The sequence below is a fragment of the Candoia aspera genome, chromosome 6 (genome assembly GCF_035149785.1).
Source record: "Candoia aspera isolate rCanAsp1 chromosome 6, rCanAsp1.hap2, whole genome shotgun sequence".
NCBI classification, from domain to species: domain Eukaryota; kingdom Metazoa; phylum Chordata; class Lepidosauria; order Squamata; family Boidae; genus Candoia; species Candoia aspera.
This window is the reverse complement of record NC_086158.1, coordinates 32,510,319-32,529,913: the sequence shown is the minus strand read 5'-3', so window position 1 is coordinate 32,529,913 and position 19,595 is coordinate 32,510,319. Positions and strand designations below refer to the sequence as shown.

Here is a 19,595-nt window from a genome sequence, read left to right as displayed (position 1 = left end):
ATCATCAACATAAATGCACAGATACATACAGCCTTGTTTGTCTTTCTTCATATATACACATGGATCTGCTTTTCCTTTTTCAAAACCAAAATTCTGCAGTTTTTCATCTAATTTTTGGTTCCAGGATCTAGCAGCTTGTTTTAACCCATAGATTGACTTCTGCAGTTCACAGACTAGATTCTCCCCTTTTTCATAGCCAGGGGGTTGCTGCATGTATAATTTGTGGTCTAAATCACCATAGAGAAATGCAGTTTGAATGTCATAGTGGTGAACTGACATTCCTTTGAGTGCAGCAATTTTTAACAGTAATCTAATTGATTCACCTTTAGTAACTGGTGCAAAAGTCTTGTCAAAGTCTAAATCTTTCCTTTGAGTGAACCCTTTTGCAACTAACCTTGCTTTATATTTTTGGATTTTGCCATCAGCATCCCTTTTCAGTTTGAAAACCCACCTGCAACCTAGATAGCGTTCATTGGGAGGTAGATTTACCAGTTTCCATGTTTTATTTTCTTTCAAGGATGCTAATTCCTGTTGCATGGCAGAATGCCAATTTTGTGCAATCTCAGGTGGTAAAGGATTCACTTGTTCTAAAGACTCAGGTTCTGTGAATATGTGAAAAGCCTTTACTGTTTCAGCCTGAAAACGTGATGGAGGAACGCCTTTATTACTCCTCTGAGATCTGCGAGGTAATACAGGGCTTAAATTTTGACTCCTATCACTTTCCTGAGAAGCATCTGTCTCATCAGACAGATCTTCAGTTTGCTTTTCTGGTTTAATGTCCTCATCAGGTAAAAGATCACCATCAGCAAGTCCTTGCTGTTCTCTTGTGGTGGTCAGATCAACTGGAGAGCTAGAGTTTAATCTCCCCCAGTTTTGTTCAGCAAAAGAAGCGTTTTTGCTGATTTTCAATTTCTCTCCCACTATGAACCTGTAGCTCCTCTGACTTTGTTCATAGCCAACAAAAATGGCTTTCTTTGTTGTGGGGCCTCCTTTCCTTCTCTGTTGTTTTGGAATATGAACCCAAGCAGTGCTACCAAACACTCTAAGATGGGAGTGTTTGGGGAGAGGCCATATCTACTGCCTGTTATGTACAAAACAGATTGTATAACTCTGTGATTCAGGACACTCCATTCCATTTGTTTTATGGTGTGAAACTGCTCTACTTCAGCTTCTTCAGCATCTGTGGTTGGGGCGTATATTTGGATCACTGTGATGTTAGATGGCTTGCCCTGAATTCAAATTGAGATCATTCTATCATTTTTTGGATTGTATCCAAGCACTGCTTTAGCCACTTTACTATTCATTATGAAGGCTACTCCATTTCATCTGTGGTCCTCTTGTCCACAGTAGTAGATCTGGTGGTCATTTGATGTGAAGTGGCCCATTCCAGTCCATTTCAGTTCACTGACGCCCAAAATGTCTATCTTTAATCTTGACATCTAACCAATAACCACATCCAATTTGCCCTGGCTCATAGATCTTACATTCCAGGTTCCAATGGTGTGTTGATCCTTAGAACATCGGATTCGCCGTTCCCCACCAGCACCGTTGGCCGCTAGCCGTCCTTTCAGCTTTGAGCTAGCTGTGTCATCACATCTGGAGCTAGTTGAACTCATCTTCTGTTCCTCCCCAGTAGCATTTTGACCATCTTCTGACCTGGGAGTCTCATCTTCCGATGGTATACCGACATATCTCTGGTTGTACTGATCCATTTAGTTTTCACGGCAAGAATACTGGGGTGGGTTGCCATTACCTTCCCCAGGGATCACATTTAGTCTGTCCTCTCTGTCATGACTTTCCCATCTTGGGTGGCCCTTCACGGCATCATTGAGGTGCTCAAGCTCCAGCACCACAACAAGGTAACGATCCTTTGCTGAAGAACGCTAAAATAATTTACAGTAAAATATGTAGCAAACAGATTATGTTTATCTGCAGGCCTACAGAAGATATTATACTGGCTCAGATAATGGGCTGTGATAATTGGTCTCAAACACTTTCAAAATTCATTGTATTTTAAAACATTTTCTGAGAGACATGCAACAAAATTCTACACATGTCTATCTGCATCTGAGCAAGGATTGCAGTCTAATATAATTAATATTCAGTTTTGAATAACTTGATATATGAGTAAATATTACTTCCTGAGATTCTACTTTGGGAATTCAGTTATGTGGTAGTTTAGTAAAATCTGGAATTTAACTAAGATATTTTTCTTTTAGGACACTGGGGATATGCAGACATGGATTTTGAGAATTGCTACTGCTTTTTCAATTGCTCAAGAAAATTTCTCTTTCTATTTCCCACTGCCATCCAGATAGCCGATAACAAACCAGACGTGCAAAAAGGTCTTCTGACGGGTTATGTTGCTGTAATAACATAGTGATTCATAGTAGACTAGATTGGAAAGGGATTTTCCCATGCCCTATGCATAAAAGTATTGGTTTGGAAGTCAGAAAATGTCCTTCCTATGGCTCTTCTACATTGCAAATGTAGAATTTATATTTATATAGAATATTGTTTAAAAGGATTTTTTTAAGGAACATTAAAGACATTTAATCAGACACATTCATAGCTCATCTATTATCTACATATGAATTATTTAACCCACTAAATTTTAAAGTCAGATCTAAAAATCATGAGCAGAATTGCATTTTGCAGCATCACCTCCAACTGAGAAAACAAAGTAGACTATAAATTGCACTGTGGTATGCTTGTCATATGTATAGAATTGGTTAAGATATCATGTTGATCCTCCATACAATGGCTCTTTTGCACATCTGTTCCACAAACCATTTTCAAGCAATGGTTTCCCTGAGTGAATGAGCAATCACAAACATGAAACCACAGAGCTAGAGTTTTCATGCCACTTCATACCATATGCATTCTTCAGTGGTATCAGCCATATGCAGATAATAGTAATCAAATATATAGAAGATCAAGACTCAAGAATCTGATTTTATCTGTACAGTAGTGAAATATATGACAATCAACTGAAGTATGTGCATCAGAGAATCAAATTATAGAATAATATTGAAAAGGTAAGCTTATTTTGTCACCAATTCACAGTCAATAGGAAAAATCTCCATTGGATGTTTTGCAGAAGAAAAAAGATGAGTAAGTGAAGGGGTGAGAGAGCTCATTCACTGAAGCATGCTATCTTCTCTTTCTTCTCTTGAAGTTAAACCTACAGGTAGTCCTCAACTTACAATCACAATTAGGACTTGAATTTCCATCACTAAGAGAGGCAGTCATTAGGTGAGTCATGCCTGATTTTACGACCTTTTTTATCACAGATGTTAAATGATTCACATGGTCTTTAAGCAAATCCAGCTTCCTTGATTGACTTTGCTTGTCAGACACTGGCTGGGAAGGTCACAAATAGAAATCACATGACCCCAGGATGCTGCAATCATTGTAAATACATGCAAGTTGCCAAGTGCCTGAATTCTGATCACATGACCGCAGGGATGCTGAGACGGTTGTAAGTGTGAGGACCAGTCATAAGTCACTTTTTGCAGTGCTGTCATAACTTTGAACAAATGCTAAACAAATAATTGTCAGTCAGAGACTACCTGTATTCTGATTTCAGTTAGGTCTTCAGATGCAAGGAGAGCCACTTGGGTGTAGTGGTTAAGGCATCGGACTAGAAAGTGGGAGATAATGAGTTCTAGTTCTGCCTTAGGCACAGAGCCAACTGGGTGACCTTGGACCAGTCACTTTCTCTCAGCCTTAGGAAGGAGGCAATGGCAAACCACTTCTGAAAAATCTTGCCAAGAAAACTGCAGGGACTAGTCTGGGCAGTCACCAGGAGTCAAAAACTGACTTGAGGTCATGCACACACATACACACTTCAGATGCAAGAGCAGAGTGTTTAAGAATACAACCTTTACACTCACTAGTAAATCCCACAAGGTTTATATCTCTTACTTTCAGGTAACTTTGCATACAATCCCAATGAGCGGGGGAGGGAGTATTCACACAGGCAAGATGGTAGTCATCAAATCACCAACTGAAACCTTACACCTCTGCATGTGCATGCAACTTTGATGAACATTCAAAAAAGGTGGTGTTTCTATAGCAATGCCACAACTCCCATTTTACCTGTTTTAGCACCACCTGCAGACATTTCTCTCTCTGTCTCTTGTCCCAGATCAATGCTACATGGCATATTGGCAGTAAGGGTTCTCCAACAATTTCAGTCTTGGGTGAGTGCTTCAGCATCCTTCCATGTGATATGCAGTGCCTTCAGGTCTTGTGTCAGTGTTCTTCACCATGTTATTCGAGAGTGTCCTTGTTGTTGTTTAGCCTCAGGCTGTCTGTGTGTCCAACTCATTGCCACTTTACAGATCCAGTTGTTCTCCATGCAAAAGATGTGACCAGCCAGTTGAAGTCTTCTATGTGTGACGATGTTATGAAGTTTATACAAGCCACTCCTTTGGAGCACTCCTTTGGACATTGCTGTAGAAGCAAATTAAGTCTAGGCTGGCCTGTTTAGTTGGAAATATGCACAGTACCACAGCTTGGACTATAAATCTTGTCTGGACCTGGGGACTTTATCTGGTCCATCTGGAGTGCTGTTTAGGGTGATTTTAGGATGATGGGCAACCTATCTGTTTTATAGAAGACTGAACTTGCCAACAGCAGAAGGAGACAAGCGTGCACAGAAGGTACTGTATGTCAGAGTGCTAGAAAGCATTTGTCCCGAGAGACCAGAAAAATTACACACCAGGCATTTCTATAAAAATAAATTTATTTACAGAAAGCACAAAAACATATTTTACAAGCTGTGCATTCACAAGCGCTCAGAGAGGACTGAGCTGAGAGGCTGCAAAAGCGAAACTAAATAAGCCCAGGCAAACTGCCCTCCCCCAGGCAATGCAGCTATTAACACCCAAACTGAGGACAATTAAGTTCAACCTCTTCATCCTGCCGATACTTAAGAAAGTACTCAATTACCATGGTAACCTAGTGGCTTGGTCCGGGCAAAAAACAAAGAAATGCCAACACTGTACATGTGGTACAAGAACTGGGTCAGTAGCTGCTGATGTAAACATGAGTCCACTTCATAAGCTGTCCAGTTGGACTTTGTTGTGGGGACATTTTGTTTCATCTGGATTGCTTTGGAAGCTCATTTGGAGGATCATGTTTCCCAGTTGCTTAATCCTTTTATTGTCTGGAATGAGGACTTAACCTGGGACAGTATGGTTGCTGAACAACATCAACATTGATCCTGCAGAAGAGTTTTAAGACAACCCCAGATTTGGATTTGGATAAAGGGCAGAGTTAGTTTTCAGGTCTCCCAGTTTTATTAGGCCCTCCCTGTTTTGGTGAGTCCAGGGCCAGGCGAGCAATTGCGAAGGAACCCAGGAATGCAGTGTGTGTAGTATGGGTGGCAGTCTAGTGAGAGGGTGCCTCAGGAGTTAATTTAAGTCCAAGTCACTTGGATGAGTATTTCTGTATTGGGTAGTTGAGAATCCACTCCTTTATAATGCCTACACAAAACTGCTGGAGGAGATAATCCACTGCCATGGGGTTTGGTATCATCAATAGGCTAATGATACCCAGTTGTGCATCTAGGACCTTGCTGAACAGGTAATATGGTGAAACTGCTGATCCCATGCCTGCAGATTCTCAGGGTCTAGATGGAAAGAAACAGACTCTGACTAAATCCCTCCAAAGAAAAATGGCTTTCAGTTTGTGGGCCTGACAGTTCCAGAGACATTCTATCTCTGACTCTGAATGGGGTGATATTCCTCTACTCAGAATTGTTCTGCAGTCTTGGAGTTCTCATAGACTCACAGCTCCTGTGGCAGCTGTGGATAAGAGGGCTTTTGCACAGGTGCATCTTATGTGCCAATTGTGTCCATCCCTGGACTGAAAACCCTGCTCACAGGTTCTTATGCCCTAGTCATCTCTTGTTTGGACTACTCTAACATGGTCTACATGAAGCTGCCCTTGAAGAACTTTTGGAAGCTGTGGCTAGCATGGAATGATGGGTATGTCTTAATATATTTGGATGACCCCACTGTTTCATGAGCTGCATTGGCTGCCAGCTGGCTTCTGGGTGTGATTCAAGATGCTGGTTGTCACTGTTAAGGCCCTATATTGCTCTGGGCCTCATTATCTGAGGGACTGCCTTCTCCTGCATTTATCTGCCTGTCCAACCAGATCAAATAAGATCACCTCCTTCAGGTCCCATCTCTGCAGGATTGTTAACTGACAGGGCCTCAAAAGTGAGTGATTTCAGCAGCCCCCACTTTTTTGAACTCCCTGCTGGCAGAGATTTGACCAACTTAGTTTCTTTTGGGCTTTAGAAAAAAAAGAGAGAGCATCTACCTGTTCCATTTTGCACAAGATAATGGAGTTTCCAAGGATATGGTGTTTGAATGTTTTATGTTTACCTTTCTTACATTTTTATTTTTATATGTATTGAGGATTGGGATATTTTAGAATTTGGCATTGTGAGCTGCTTACAGTCTTTGGGAATGGCTGGCATGCAAACAGACAGACAGACAAACGAATGAATGAATAAATAAATGTATACCATAAAGAGAAGTTTATGTGGTGGATGACCCCAGTCAACATTTCAGGCTTTGAAAGTAAGCATTTTTAGGCCAAATGTGGGAGACCAGCTGAAATGTCATACCTAATACATCAAAAGTGGAACAGGACTTGTAATTTGGAGCAGCTCACCCTTACACATTCATTGTATAATGTCTTATCATAAATGTTTATCAAGTAGCTTGTTATTTAAGTACTTTTTTAACTTGATGAAATGAACTGCATCATGGTGTGATGGAAGGATGATTAAGCTCATTGATTATGCAATAATTCCCAGTAAAATTCTCTCTTTCATGCTGGTAATTTGCAATGGAAGAAAAGTTCACATTGGTACCGAGGTGACCTTTATTTCCATTTTGAAAAGCAGGTGTGGGGTCTCTGATTTTTGCCTAAGACTATAGAGAAGAAGGAAGTTTAAAGACTCTCCTCCCACATCATGGTTCAGATTCATACTCACCACTCCCTTGCTAATTATTTAGTTAAAAAAAAAACAACCCACAGCTGTATACTGCCAATTTAATGATAAATGTAGCGTTTAATCCTCGGGAGAAATACTAAGCTACATTAGGAATAATTATGGGACTATACTGAATATTTAAAGGGTTAACTTAAAGGGTTTAATTTAAAAGGTTAAACTTAAATATTTAAACTTAGCCCTACCACTGCAATATTTTTAAAAAATATTTTAAAAAACCCAAAACATTTTCATAAAGCAGAGAAGACTAATTATTTTCCCCTGGAAATTCTATATCCTATAAACTCAATTATAAACCACTTTGATGAAACTCAGATTCATTTATCCATGTCTGGCTTTATAGAGCCATAGTAAATAATTACAAAAACTAGGCCTATTAGCTTTGGCTCATATGTTATACAGCCAGGGATATTTTTAAAATTGGGTTTAGAGTGGGAAAGAATAAGGCTACCTTGTCTAGGCTGCAAACAGACAACCACAAAATGACAGAAAAGAGATACAAAGCACTCTGTCCAGAGTTTTACAGTCTAGGTCTTAATTTTTTGCATATCCCAAGAAGAAAAATTCACCTATTTAATGGAGTTTTCCAAGTCAAAATATTCACAACATTTGTTCATTATTTTATTTTTATTTGTTCTCTTGAATAGAAGAATGTTAGACAATCTCATCTCTGTGTAATAATTGGAACAGCTTAGTGATACCATATAGGATATTTTGTTTTGTTCTGCACTTGCTATTTTATTGGGGGAATGAGTTGAAATACAATTCCCTAAAAAAATATAATTGTCCTTGAAATATTTTCCTTGAAACAATCAAAACTTAAGTAATATTGTTTCATTCATTCTTCTCCAACAGTGGGCAGTTCTGGTATTTTCATGTAAATATCTGGAGCCAGGTTGAAAAATTGTAGGAAATGATAATTAATCCTCATTTAATTACTAAGAGACAGGGAAGCTACATAATGGAGATATAAGGTCAGACCCAGTATATGCATCCCTAGAGCTCTACCACTCTGTCCTCCCATTATCTGGAATATAGTAGAACTGAAGTAGCCCTTATATCAACAATAGCTCTTGTATCATTATACCATAATCGATTTCCTACCTCTTTGATGTACAAAGTAGTTTAAAAACATTTTTTTAAGTTTGCTTATTCCCAGTCAGAAAATAGACACAGGGTACCATTAATTATATACTTTAATGGTATTACATACAATTTTAGAGGTGATCAGAGGATTTCAATTTACAACCAATTGGATACAACAGTAGTGTCTCCTAAAGAGAACCTGTGATTCCTGCTTTGGCACTAAACACTGTTGAAGAGTTTCAGCTAATTTCAGAGCATGAAGGTTTGAAAGCAAAAGAAAGGGGTTAGAGAAAACAAATGGGAAGTTATGTCTTCTTAAGAAGTTATGACAGAAATTCAGAATTATAACAAAGTTCCTATTTTACAATAAAGAATATATTTTAAATCACCTGTAAACTATATGATTACAGCATAACAGTAGATAATAAACATTTATGTAACTCTTGCAGTCTGGGATTAAACATCAAAATCCGTAAGAATATTTTATCATGGGATTCATGAAGTTCCAGGTTAATTAGTCTAGAAGGTTTGCTATAGTCAGAGCAGATGCCATCCATCAGGTTCATAGCAATGAGAACTTCAGCTGTTCTTTGCCAGAAGACTACAAAAACAGGAGTACTATTCCAATGTATACTGGAGACACTTTGTTCATTACCCAAGCTAGGAATCATAATGAGATGAGATAAATGCTCATGCAGTTTAACTTAAATTTAATCACATTTTATATTATTTGGGTTTAGTTTTAAGTTTCTCAATATGTTTCTATTTTAGGTTAGATATTAGATGGGCTGGATAACCATGTAAATAGATGGCTTTAATCAGGCACTGTATGCTGCATTTTCTCTGACTGCTATAACATGACTGTCCATGCTACCTTTACAAATTGCAGTAGGTAACCAAGATCAGAGATATATTTTATTTTAGCCTTTTTAACCCTCCTCCTTAAAGTGTCATAATCATATGGAAGAGTTTAACTCACACTACCCATTACATGAGAAATCTATGCTTGAATTGCTAAGCATGTTTTGTTTTGTTGAAGTACAGCTACATGAGGGAGAGGGAAAGGACTAAGATAGCATTAAGTCCTTCCTCTCCCACCCACTTCCACTAGGCACATTATCAGGAAGCAAATCAGACAGCAAGTAAGCTTGGAAAAAAATATAGGTGGAAAAGTTTAAAGTAATTCAGCAACTTCTAGAAAGCCAAAAACAGCCAAGACAACTCTAAGCATTTCTCTTGTCATTAGCCATGCTGGCTGGGGATTCTAAGGGATATCTGGAACATCTGGAATGTCCTAGATTTGGGTTAAAATATCCCTTCCCCGACCCCAGTTCTTCTCTTCCCAAAATGAGATTACTGTTTTTCTAAAAAAAAAAAGAAACAGCCCAGCAGCAGTATAATCATCTACATACAAACCTGTTATGCCTTAGCAATGCTAGAATGACCTAAACACAAAGACATCCATTTTTAAAGAGGACAGACACCTTTGCATCAGGCAAAACTCCTCTTGAGTTCAACCATGCAAGGTTCTTGGGGCCATTATACAAATTGTTTGCCATTCCTTTTTCCAGAAAGTTTTTTTTATACCAGTCTAAACAACAGTTCCCTGGTGGTCCTTTATTTAAATACTCCCCAGGGCTGACTCTGCTAAGTTTCTGAGATTAACCAATGCTGGTTAGGTGTTGATACCTGCTGGGGCAGTTTGTTTCTAACAATGCTAAAACAGTGGTTTGCTGAAGCCAGATCCAAAACAGGAAGCTGGAAGAGATACTGCTGAACTACAAAACTCTGAAGTTTTGTGATAAGAGATTTAATCAGAAAACTTGCTAATAATAGGTTGAGAGGTTATTTCAATGAAAAACCCTGTTTATATGAATGATAGTTAAAAATTTGTGTATGCTTGTTTATAGTATAGACTGAAATACTATTTGTTTTCTTGCTGAAATTAACCTAGAAATTCCTTAAAACTGTCCTCATTATCACTGCATATTGGCTAATTCCAGTACAATCAATATGAATATCACAACTGGAATATGTTTTCAATACACTGATGAATTGAAATATATCTTCATTGATCAATAATAAATAGAAGCCAGGTTTTTAAAAGGGCTGCATCTAAGAGATCACTTATATATTTTTTGCTGAATGGATAATGAAGTTAATACATTAAAGCTATATACAAGGGCTCTTTGATGCAACATGATCACTTACGTCACAGAGGAACAACCAGGGAATGCTGTAGTTCTGACTTTGTTGCTTTCACCATGCTACCATAGGAACCTGTTGCTTTAAAGCAGAATCAAAGAAAACAGCTAAAAGGGAAAAGATACTATGCTAATGATTTCTCTGATCACTACAAAGTGACAGGCTACTGTGACACAGTCATCTCAGGAATGAATCCAGTGTTAATGTATGATGGAGGCAACAATTGGAAAGAAAGTCAGGTAATTGCTGGCAAAAAGAGAAACTGCTTTTGATTTAAATGTGTTATTGTCACTCAAGACCAAATGTATGATACAAAGATTTATATTCCATCATTCTCTACATTTACTGTATGATACCAGAAAGAACACATGGAATCTGTAACAAAACACTGCAGGTTGTACTAGCCCCTTTCTAGGAGTCTGTCTCAATGCCAAATATCACCTTGGCATTTGACTCCAGAATTCCCATTCTGCCTGGGAAAATAAAAAAATAGGTACTAGCCAAGAACAATAGAAATCATGCTAGCCTTATTCAGGTGTCTGGCAGATCTATACATAAAAGGACCATGTTTCAGCCATGATCTTCCCATTATACTGATCTTCCCATTTTGATAAGAATTGTAGAGAAACTGGAAGTGAAACCCTGAATGCATCCGTTTTGGCAGTCTATCATGTATAGCATTTGGAAAGTGCTTTCAGTTAAATACTGACCTAAGTGTCACTTCAGATCTTTCCCATCAATACAGGGAGGCTGATGATGGAGGGAATGGAGCCTGAGCAATTGTGCTTATCTCCATTCTGAGAGTAAACCTACCATAAACAGTGCTGGTATACAGTATATCAACTGGCCTTCCTCCTCAAAGTTCTCTAGATGTGTTGAACTGCCACACCCATCATGCCCAATAAGAATACTGCCAGAGAATTGTGGAACTTGAAGTTAACAAAAGGGAAACAAATGGAGAAAGGCTGGCAGAGAATATGGGCTATATTTAAGTCACATACTAGAATTGTCATCTTATACTTTTTGCTTGCATAAAATACCTTGCCCTCAACAAACTAGGGGAAGCCAAAGGAGGTATGGATGAAGTAATAGACATGCATGTCCTTAACTCAATTTTATGAACTTCACCCATAAACTATGCAAAAATAAATGTGTTCACTGGGCATGTCACTTTATTATGCAATAGTGCATGGTGGCTTACTGAATTCCCTATTAAAGACTAGATGGTTCGTTTTTCAGTGCCAGTAAAGAATTGACGGCATTTGAATATAAGTATTCCAACTATAAAATAAATAAATAAATAAATAAAACCTCTCCAAAATAGACTGAAACTCCATCAAATATACCATCTTAATTTCCAATCTCTCCAGGACAGTCAACAAGCAAAGAGTGAAGAATATCCTTTGCTGCACCAGTTACTACTAGTTGATATGTTGCCTCATAATTATTAACTTATCCTTCCCCAGTTTGTCTAATCCCCTTTTAAATAATCTAAGTTAATGATTATTGCACATTTTGCAGTAGCAAATTCCAGAAATGAATGACCTTTTGGATGGTGAACAATGAAACTTAAACCAGCCATGACTAACTTGATTTTACTAGGATAAAAGAATGAAAAATTTAATTTTGTTTTAACTCAATGTATTATTTATAATTATTCAAGGATTTCAGTTTTATTTATAGCCTTCCACTGTCTTCCCCTGATACAAATGTATACATATTAGTTTTAGAGCTTGTATTTTATTCCATGAAATATACTTATAACCTTAAGTTAATGGAAACTGAAAGTGAGTCTTAAAGAGATGAATTATGGGTTGCTCCTTCTCTTCTTCAGTTAGTTACTCTCAGATAAAAGTGTTTCTGCTGACTACTGATAATTTATAACGCATAGTGTTCTGTTGCGTTCGTGACCTGATTTTGAAAAGGTGTATTTGGTGACATCATTGAATGGTGTGGTTACTTGCTATCATTGGAAAAGCTAGAGTTGTTATTATTCTTCAAAGCACTGAGATTATTTCACCTTTGGTAAGTTAACTTTGAAAATAAGCAGTTAGTCACTCAAAACAAAACACAGTCTATTGTCCAGAAATAATATTTATTCATTGACCTTAAAACACAGAATAGAAAAAGCTTTGTAAATAAAACTATATATATATATATATTTATATGTATATGAATGCTTTATTTTTTATTTGGTACTCCACAAAATACACTACAGACAATAACAAAATATTTCAATTCATTTAAAAAACCTCTGTTTTGGTGGTCAATCTGCTTTTATCAAGACCTCTCAAGATTTACCATTTGACAGTTTTCATTTTATTTCATAAAATTGTTTCTTAAAAAAATTGAAGCAATTTGTTATTTGACCAAAATTTTGAACATTTAAAGATACTCATAAACAACAGAACAGCTCAGAGGAGTTTATACAGACTGTTCAGTGCCAAATCATCCATCACTATGACCATTTGAGACACAAAACCAAACCACTTTTGCACCTGAAGGAATCATCTGGGCACAATCATTTTCACAAGCAGTATAGAGCATTTGCTGGGAGCTCACAGATCTCACCTGTGGAAGTCCCTGCAATCACTAATGTTCAAAACCACATGCAGAGACTACAGGAGCATCTATAGCTGAGGTCCATGAGCGTCTCTTTCATACAAGTAATATTACTCATGAAAAAGGGGGTGCCAGAATTCTTGTGGGCAAAAAGCAGCTAAGTAAAATGCCTGAACATGCCTCAAATTCTTAAAGAAAACTAAATCACAACTGAATTGGGGTAGAACTTAATCCAATGAGGAGAAATAATATTTAAACAACTACATATTTTCCATTGCCCTTTTGGTAATGTGTTCTCTCCCCTTTTCAGACTTCTCCTGGTTTAGATATTCCAGAACTTTTGCTAGCATATCTTCATCCATATATGGTCTGTTCTGTGTGTCATCATTCTCCTTAGCCATTGGCAGCCTTTTGCTGAGTAAAGTGAATTGATCTGATTCATGAGTTCCTATTTGGTCTAGATGGTCATCCTCAGATGAAACTGCAAGTGGAATTTCTTTGTTCTGACCTGTATTGATAACTTCAGGATACTTTGACAACATCTTGGCTAAATAATCTGACAACTCTTCTTCCTTTCCATTCAGTGATTCTTGTTCCATTTGCCTTTCTAAACGGTTAAGCTGAGCCACTTTGGAAAGTATATTTTGATTAGATCTTGCAGGCAGGTACCATTTTGGCAAACCATTTTCTTGATTTATTTGATATCCAGGATAAGGGTTTTTTTGATTAGCAACATTTTCTATCCCTAAAAGATTGATAATGTCTTCAACACTGAGGTCTTCTGGCAGATTATCTGGCACAAAGTTAAGTCTTTGCTTTTGATAACCATGTAAGTTCATCTTATTTTTGAATAGGTCTGACTTTTCTAAATTAATTTCAGGGATTTCATCAATATCTTCAGTCAGTTCAGGTTCTTGTTCCTTTTCATTCTGATGTTTATCTTCAGATTTCAACATTTCAATTAAATCCTCAGGTGGGATCTGTAAATTTCTTGAGATTTCTATCAACTGATAGACTGCCTGAGGATCAAGCTGTTTTTCAAAATATTTGGCTGCCCTTTTGTCTTCATTTTGGTTGATCCCTAACTTGTCACCTGCTGGTCTGTTCATCATCTTTTTCAAATAATAATCCATCAGCTGTGAAACATCTTCCAGGACTTGATTTTTATTCTCTTTTTTCATGTAATTGTCCAGGGCACCTGCTCTCTTTATTTCATCATTAATCTCTTCGTTTTTCTCAATTTGTTCTTTACTATCTCTTACTTCTTCTTGAGTCTGACTTTCCACTTTTTCCTCTATTGGATTCCAGTCCTCTCCTCCAACCACATCTTCATAGGCAATGTTATTTCCTTTAAAAGCATCATCTTCCTCATCAGCATATAGCTTCTGTTCCCCATTAAACCTTTCTTTGTTTAGATTATGTGGCCCCATAATCTTCCCCAGCTCCTGAAATACAGATTCTAAAGTGGCAAGACTTTGGGGTGTATACTGTTCTTCCACTATTTCATTTGTTCTTTTATAAGGACTATCTCTTGAATTTTCTTCAAAGTATGTATGTGGCATGTTAGAATGTTTATGTGTTGTAGCAAGCCAAGTACGATCATCATAATCATCCATCATTCCATCTAGAAAGATATTGTCTGAACTCAGGGGACTGAGTTTATTTTCTTTTGAGACAACTTTTGATTCTTTCTCTCTTTGTCTTAGAGCTTCCAACATTGCCTTAACCCACTGTGAATCATCTTCTGGGAAGGACTGTCTTAGGCTGTCAGGTAAATAGTGTTGGTCTTTGCTTTCTTTTGACTGTAGAACAAATGGGGGACTTTGATAGGAGTTATAATCTGGGCTTGTTTCTATATTTCTTGTTTGTTTTCTTAGGTTTTCTATGTATTCCAGAGCTTTGATCATATCTGGGCTTGGAAGCTTTTGCAGATTTTTCATTAGATAGTCTGCATCGTTTTGAATGTTTTGAAAATTTTGCAACGAAGCAGCATTGGCATAAAAGATTAGCACAAAAAGTTGGGCAAGAGGCAAAACTATTCCAAGCCAGGAAGTTTTATCAGCCATATTTGAAATGTTTCCTTAAAATAAAGAAAAAATGAGAATTAACACAGAGAAGTACATTTTGAATATCCTCTATGGTCAGGTATGCACAGCAATAACAGTTCCAGACTAAATTCTTATAAAATACTTTCAAGTTGAATTCCATTTATTTATTTATTTATTTGTGGTCATTGACCAGAAAAATGAAGTTGAATTAACCATAGTCTGTACAAATTAGTTACAGCTAATTATGTTCTCATAGAAATTGTTCCCTGTAAGTTTGTTTGTTTTTTCCCTGTTGTTTAGTGAAAAAGCCTTAGATACTTGAATAAATAATAATGAATCACATCTTTTTAAATTATAATTTATGTGGGACAGCTTTTTTTTATTTAACAATAATATTGATTTCCTGGACAGAAACCTAAATTCCCTATATTATGCATTTCTTTTATGGACTTAACACTTCTGAGACTTTGGACAGAGCATTCTCAGAATCTAGAATTAATTACCAAAAATGGTTCTGTGGCCACCAAGGTATCTTTGAACACTTGCCTTGATGCTCGCCAGGCTTTCTGAGCCATCTGATCTTTTACATTTTTAAAAAAAACATTTAACTGAAAAAAAGAAGCTGACATTTTGCAAAATTTAGGGTCAACCAATACCATCATTTTTATTTCCAAGAATTCCTCTGGACACCAATGGGTTCCATAAACTTGATGTGTGGCTGTATTCCAGTGTTTTATTTGAGAGTATATTTACCAGCCTAGAAAAGAGACAAAGTAAGTCAGGGTAGTAAGACATACCCTGAGGTTAGGGGACCTGAAGGATATGGCAGGTAAGATTCTGGTAAACTTGTTATTTCTAACTGATTAGGTTCTTCCTCGGCATTTTTTTTTTTAATGAACAAGCCTCATCCCCTCCAGCAGCCATTTTGTGTGAGTTTTCACAGCAAGCTGTCAAAATTCCAAATGTGCCCACTAGTCCAAAAAGGTTCCAATCAATCAATAAGTTTATTGTTGTGATCACAAGTTGTGGCAACAAAACATAGCATGAAAGAATAAATTTAATCACAACACAACAATAAAGTAAAAAAAAAAAGTATCTGGCTTCTCTTGGTAATTACTCACTCCTCTCTGCCAACACAATGCCTCATCATGACCAAACTCTGCAAATAATAAAATAATAAGCTAAGGCTTATTTAATAAAATAGAGTTATATAGATTGGGACAGTTTATAAGTACTGTTAGTAAATAAATACAATGAATAAAATAAATGGGAATAAATATTTTATGGAAAATAAATCTCTATCTCTAAATATTTATAACATACTCCCAAGTGCAAAATTAAAGCAATCTTGATAACTCAAGTCAGCTTTTTTCCCTTGACAAAGAATATAGATTTTAATTGCTAGCCTGGGTTATGTTTTTATAATGTTTAGTTGTGCCTGAAAATTGCAGCTGGATTTATCTAGTGCTTAATGACCTGAGAACAAGGTAAATGCCTAATGAAAATATAAATTAAGTCCATAAAATGTTATATAAATTAAAAATATAAAAAATAAAGATAAGAAATATCGTCATATGTTGGTTTTCCTATCTACAGTTTAACTGAACATCTCAGTCTCTTGATTTAGTCATTCCAAAACCTTGCACCCAGGAAATAGAACCTTAGGGTAAAAAATAAGCAGACCTCAAAAAAAATTATAGAACTAGGTTTCTGAGATAACTTAAGGATTAGTTTGAAGTTTTGCAATATATTTCATTAATTGTATGGTTTTTAAAATTTAATTGTTCAAGAAGATTCAGAAAGGGAGATTAGCAAATACCAGCCAGCTTGAGAGGCTAAATGGTCATCATTTTAAAAATGTGCTTCCCTAATTTTTCATCAGGTATATCCTTTTACTAAAGAAATGTTTTTTTGTCTCAAATGCATCTAAGGAAGCCTAGAATTAAAGGGATGGGGCAATACTGAATAGGACTTCCTAAAATCTATTGGCTTGAGTAAACCTTTTGCTAGGCTGTGGCCACCCTCATTTGTAAATGAGATTTTCATATTATGATTGTGTTAGTAGTAGGAATTGTTTTAAAAAATTATGTTTACAAAAAGAGTAGTACACAGCCCACCCTGGATTTAACCATTCCAATCATAACATGATTGATCAGACATATTTATTTATTCATAGTTACTATATAAATATCATTTCTATAATATTTGGTTGTACATGGGAGCAAGTAGTGAGCAGTATAGTGCATTGAACATTTTATAAAAACTTACTGTTTTTTATAGAAAAGGAATCTCCCCTCCTCTTTCATACACACTCAATATACACACATGACTGTCTTCAAAAAACCGTGTATTTGGGTTATTGGGTTAAAGGGACAAAATTCCTGTTTACTTAAATCTGGCTGAAACAAATTCTGAAAATTTTGAGAAAAACTACAATAAGCAGACCAGAGGAAAATCAAAACCAGAGTGGAGATAAAATTATCTTTGCCTGATTCAACTTTTTTCAGTCCATTCATTTTTCCACTCCTTCTCACACTCTGTAAAATATCCTGTTGATGTAGTAGTGGTTCATGAGGTGGAGGAAAAATGCAGTAATGCTAGTTTATCTTATTCTGTTCTGAGTAAACACACATGCACACAGAAGGTTTATTATGCCACTCAAGCAAAAGTTGACTTTGTTTTGCAGCACAGTATGACATAATTTTACATATTGAGGTAATTAAAGTAGAATTACATAATTGCTTTAATTTCCTTCAACAATGACCCAAATGAAAATTTAGATCAATAAATATGCTACTTAATAATCTGATAATTCTCAAGGCTCTTTTCAACATCATTTCAAAATAGGAGGAAGGATTCTTCTTTAAGAATGTCCTTAAAAGAAAGAGGATAGTTTTTCTTACATTACAAAAAAAGATTGCAGACCCAGTGCTTGAATGGTTTAGTCAAATACCTTTATGTACTAATTCTAAGGAAATAGCTTTTATGTACTATTCAAGGAAAATCTGTGTAAAAAATGAAAATGAACAGCAGATAAAGAAAGATAAACCATGGATTATTATATGGAATCCAATTTTAGTGCTAGTTAAACACACAGAAATCAGTGAGATTTAATTTATAACCTTAAGTCCTACTGATTTTAGTGGACTTACTCTGGATTTCACCTATAGTTGACTGGAATATTACCTAGTTAATAGCACCATTTTAAGATTGTTGTATTGATTGGTAGTTGTTTTTTGTTTGCTTCTAGATATTTCAAATAGGCACTCATTCGTATCCTGCACTCTGTAATCACTCTGAGCTACAATTATGCTTAGTTATGAAGATTTATTGTAAGATAAAATAATCTTAAGTTCCAGATATGAACAAAGGACAAAATGCATTGAAATTTAAAATTTTTTAAAAAGTAGTTTTCTTTTGTGTCCTATTTTATGCTTCAGTTGCCATCTTTTTATGCTAAAAATGCCATTTTTTAGTTAAATGGGTAAATACAAAAAGAAAATATTTAAAGGCTTTCCCCCCCATGGTGGTTGCATTATTTTCTACTTCACTACATCTTATGAAAGCACAATGAATTCAAATTCAATTCCAATATCTCCATATAATTGCTTATTAGAAAACCCTTTAGTTTCCTTTAATACTATATAGAAATAAATAATGTACCTGAATGAAATGGTAAAACTCTTAATATATTCAATGGACTGAGGGTTTTAGCTCTTAATATATTCAGTGGAATTTGATTCTTTATAAAAATATTCAGTAGGACTTTTCCTTAGAGTTATGCAGAGATCCACTGTATTTTATCCATAATGCATAAATTTATCCATAAATCTATAAATTTTACTTTAATCCAAATTAGAATATTAGAAATTCCATCTTATATGGAATAACAAAGTGTTAGTAGCATTATGTTTAAAATTATAGTGACTTATTTCTGAGATTCAGTTGCACTGACAATCACTAAAAAAAATGAAGCTTTATAAATACACATGTTTATAAACTACTAAAAATCCTGAAAAATTGCTTGCTGTTTAATGGTTTTGAATAGTGCTCGTGTAGAATTACCAACACTCTCCTTGTCCTGGTTTCTTGTTATTTTTGATATCTATGGTTAGGTCTGAAGGATATATTTAACATCTATTTAAAATCCTGTTTCTGTGCTGCTAAGTGAAGTGCATCAGGTTTCAATTTCAAACGTTTCCTGACTAGGTAATTTGCTGCTTCTAGCTTATTCTTTGTTAGGAAGCTGCCTGCAGAGAAAATATGCATTCACTCTTCCATCTGATTTGTTAATTAAAAAAGAAAGTATATATCCTTACCTGTGTCTGAGGCAACCTAAAGCATGATATTGGTTATATCCATCCGCTCCTAGTTTATGGACTGTTTTCAGCACCAGGACAGCTCCCTCCGCTTATAGCGTACATCACCTGACTCTCTACTGACAGACTGACGTCACCCCAATTGGTTGGGGGAAAAACAAAAACAAAAAAGCGACTTTCCTTTTGAGAAAGAACGTTACAAAGAAACGTAGTTTGGCTTCATTATTTCAAGGGAGGGAGAAAGAGGTTTCCTTTGTATGTTTACGCCACCTGCCTTCCTCTAGGGAAAACTGCATTCTTCGTTGCAATTAGGGAGCCTCTGAGAGCCTTTAAAAAAAT

General features: G+C 36.1%; 1 protein-coding gene across 1 annotated transcript; it reads right to left on the bottom strand.

Moving 5' to 3' along the window:
* Positions 1-12,416: 12,416 nt before the first annotated feature.
* SCG2 (secretogranin II) lies at positions 12,417-19,360 on the bottom strand. The gene is made up of 2 exons (XM_063306693.1): positions 19,257-19,360; positions 12,417-14,969 (listed from the first exon to the last, which is right to left on the bottom strand). Exon 2 carries the CDS (start codon positions 14,953-14,955, stop codon positions 13,150-13,152), a length of 1,806 nt encoding a protein of 601 aa, XP_063162763.1. The 5' UTR covers positions 14,956-14,969; positions 19,257-19,360; the 3' UTR covers positions 12,417-13,149.
* Positions 19,361-19,595: the final 235 nt, after the last annotated feature.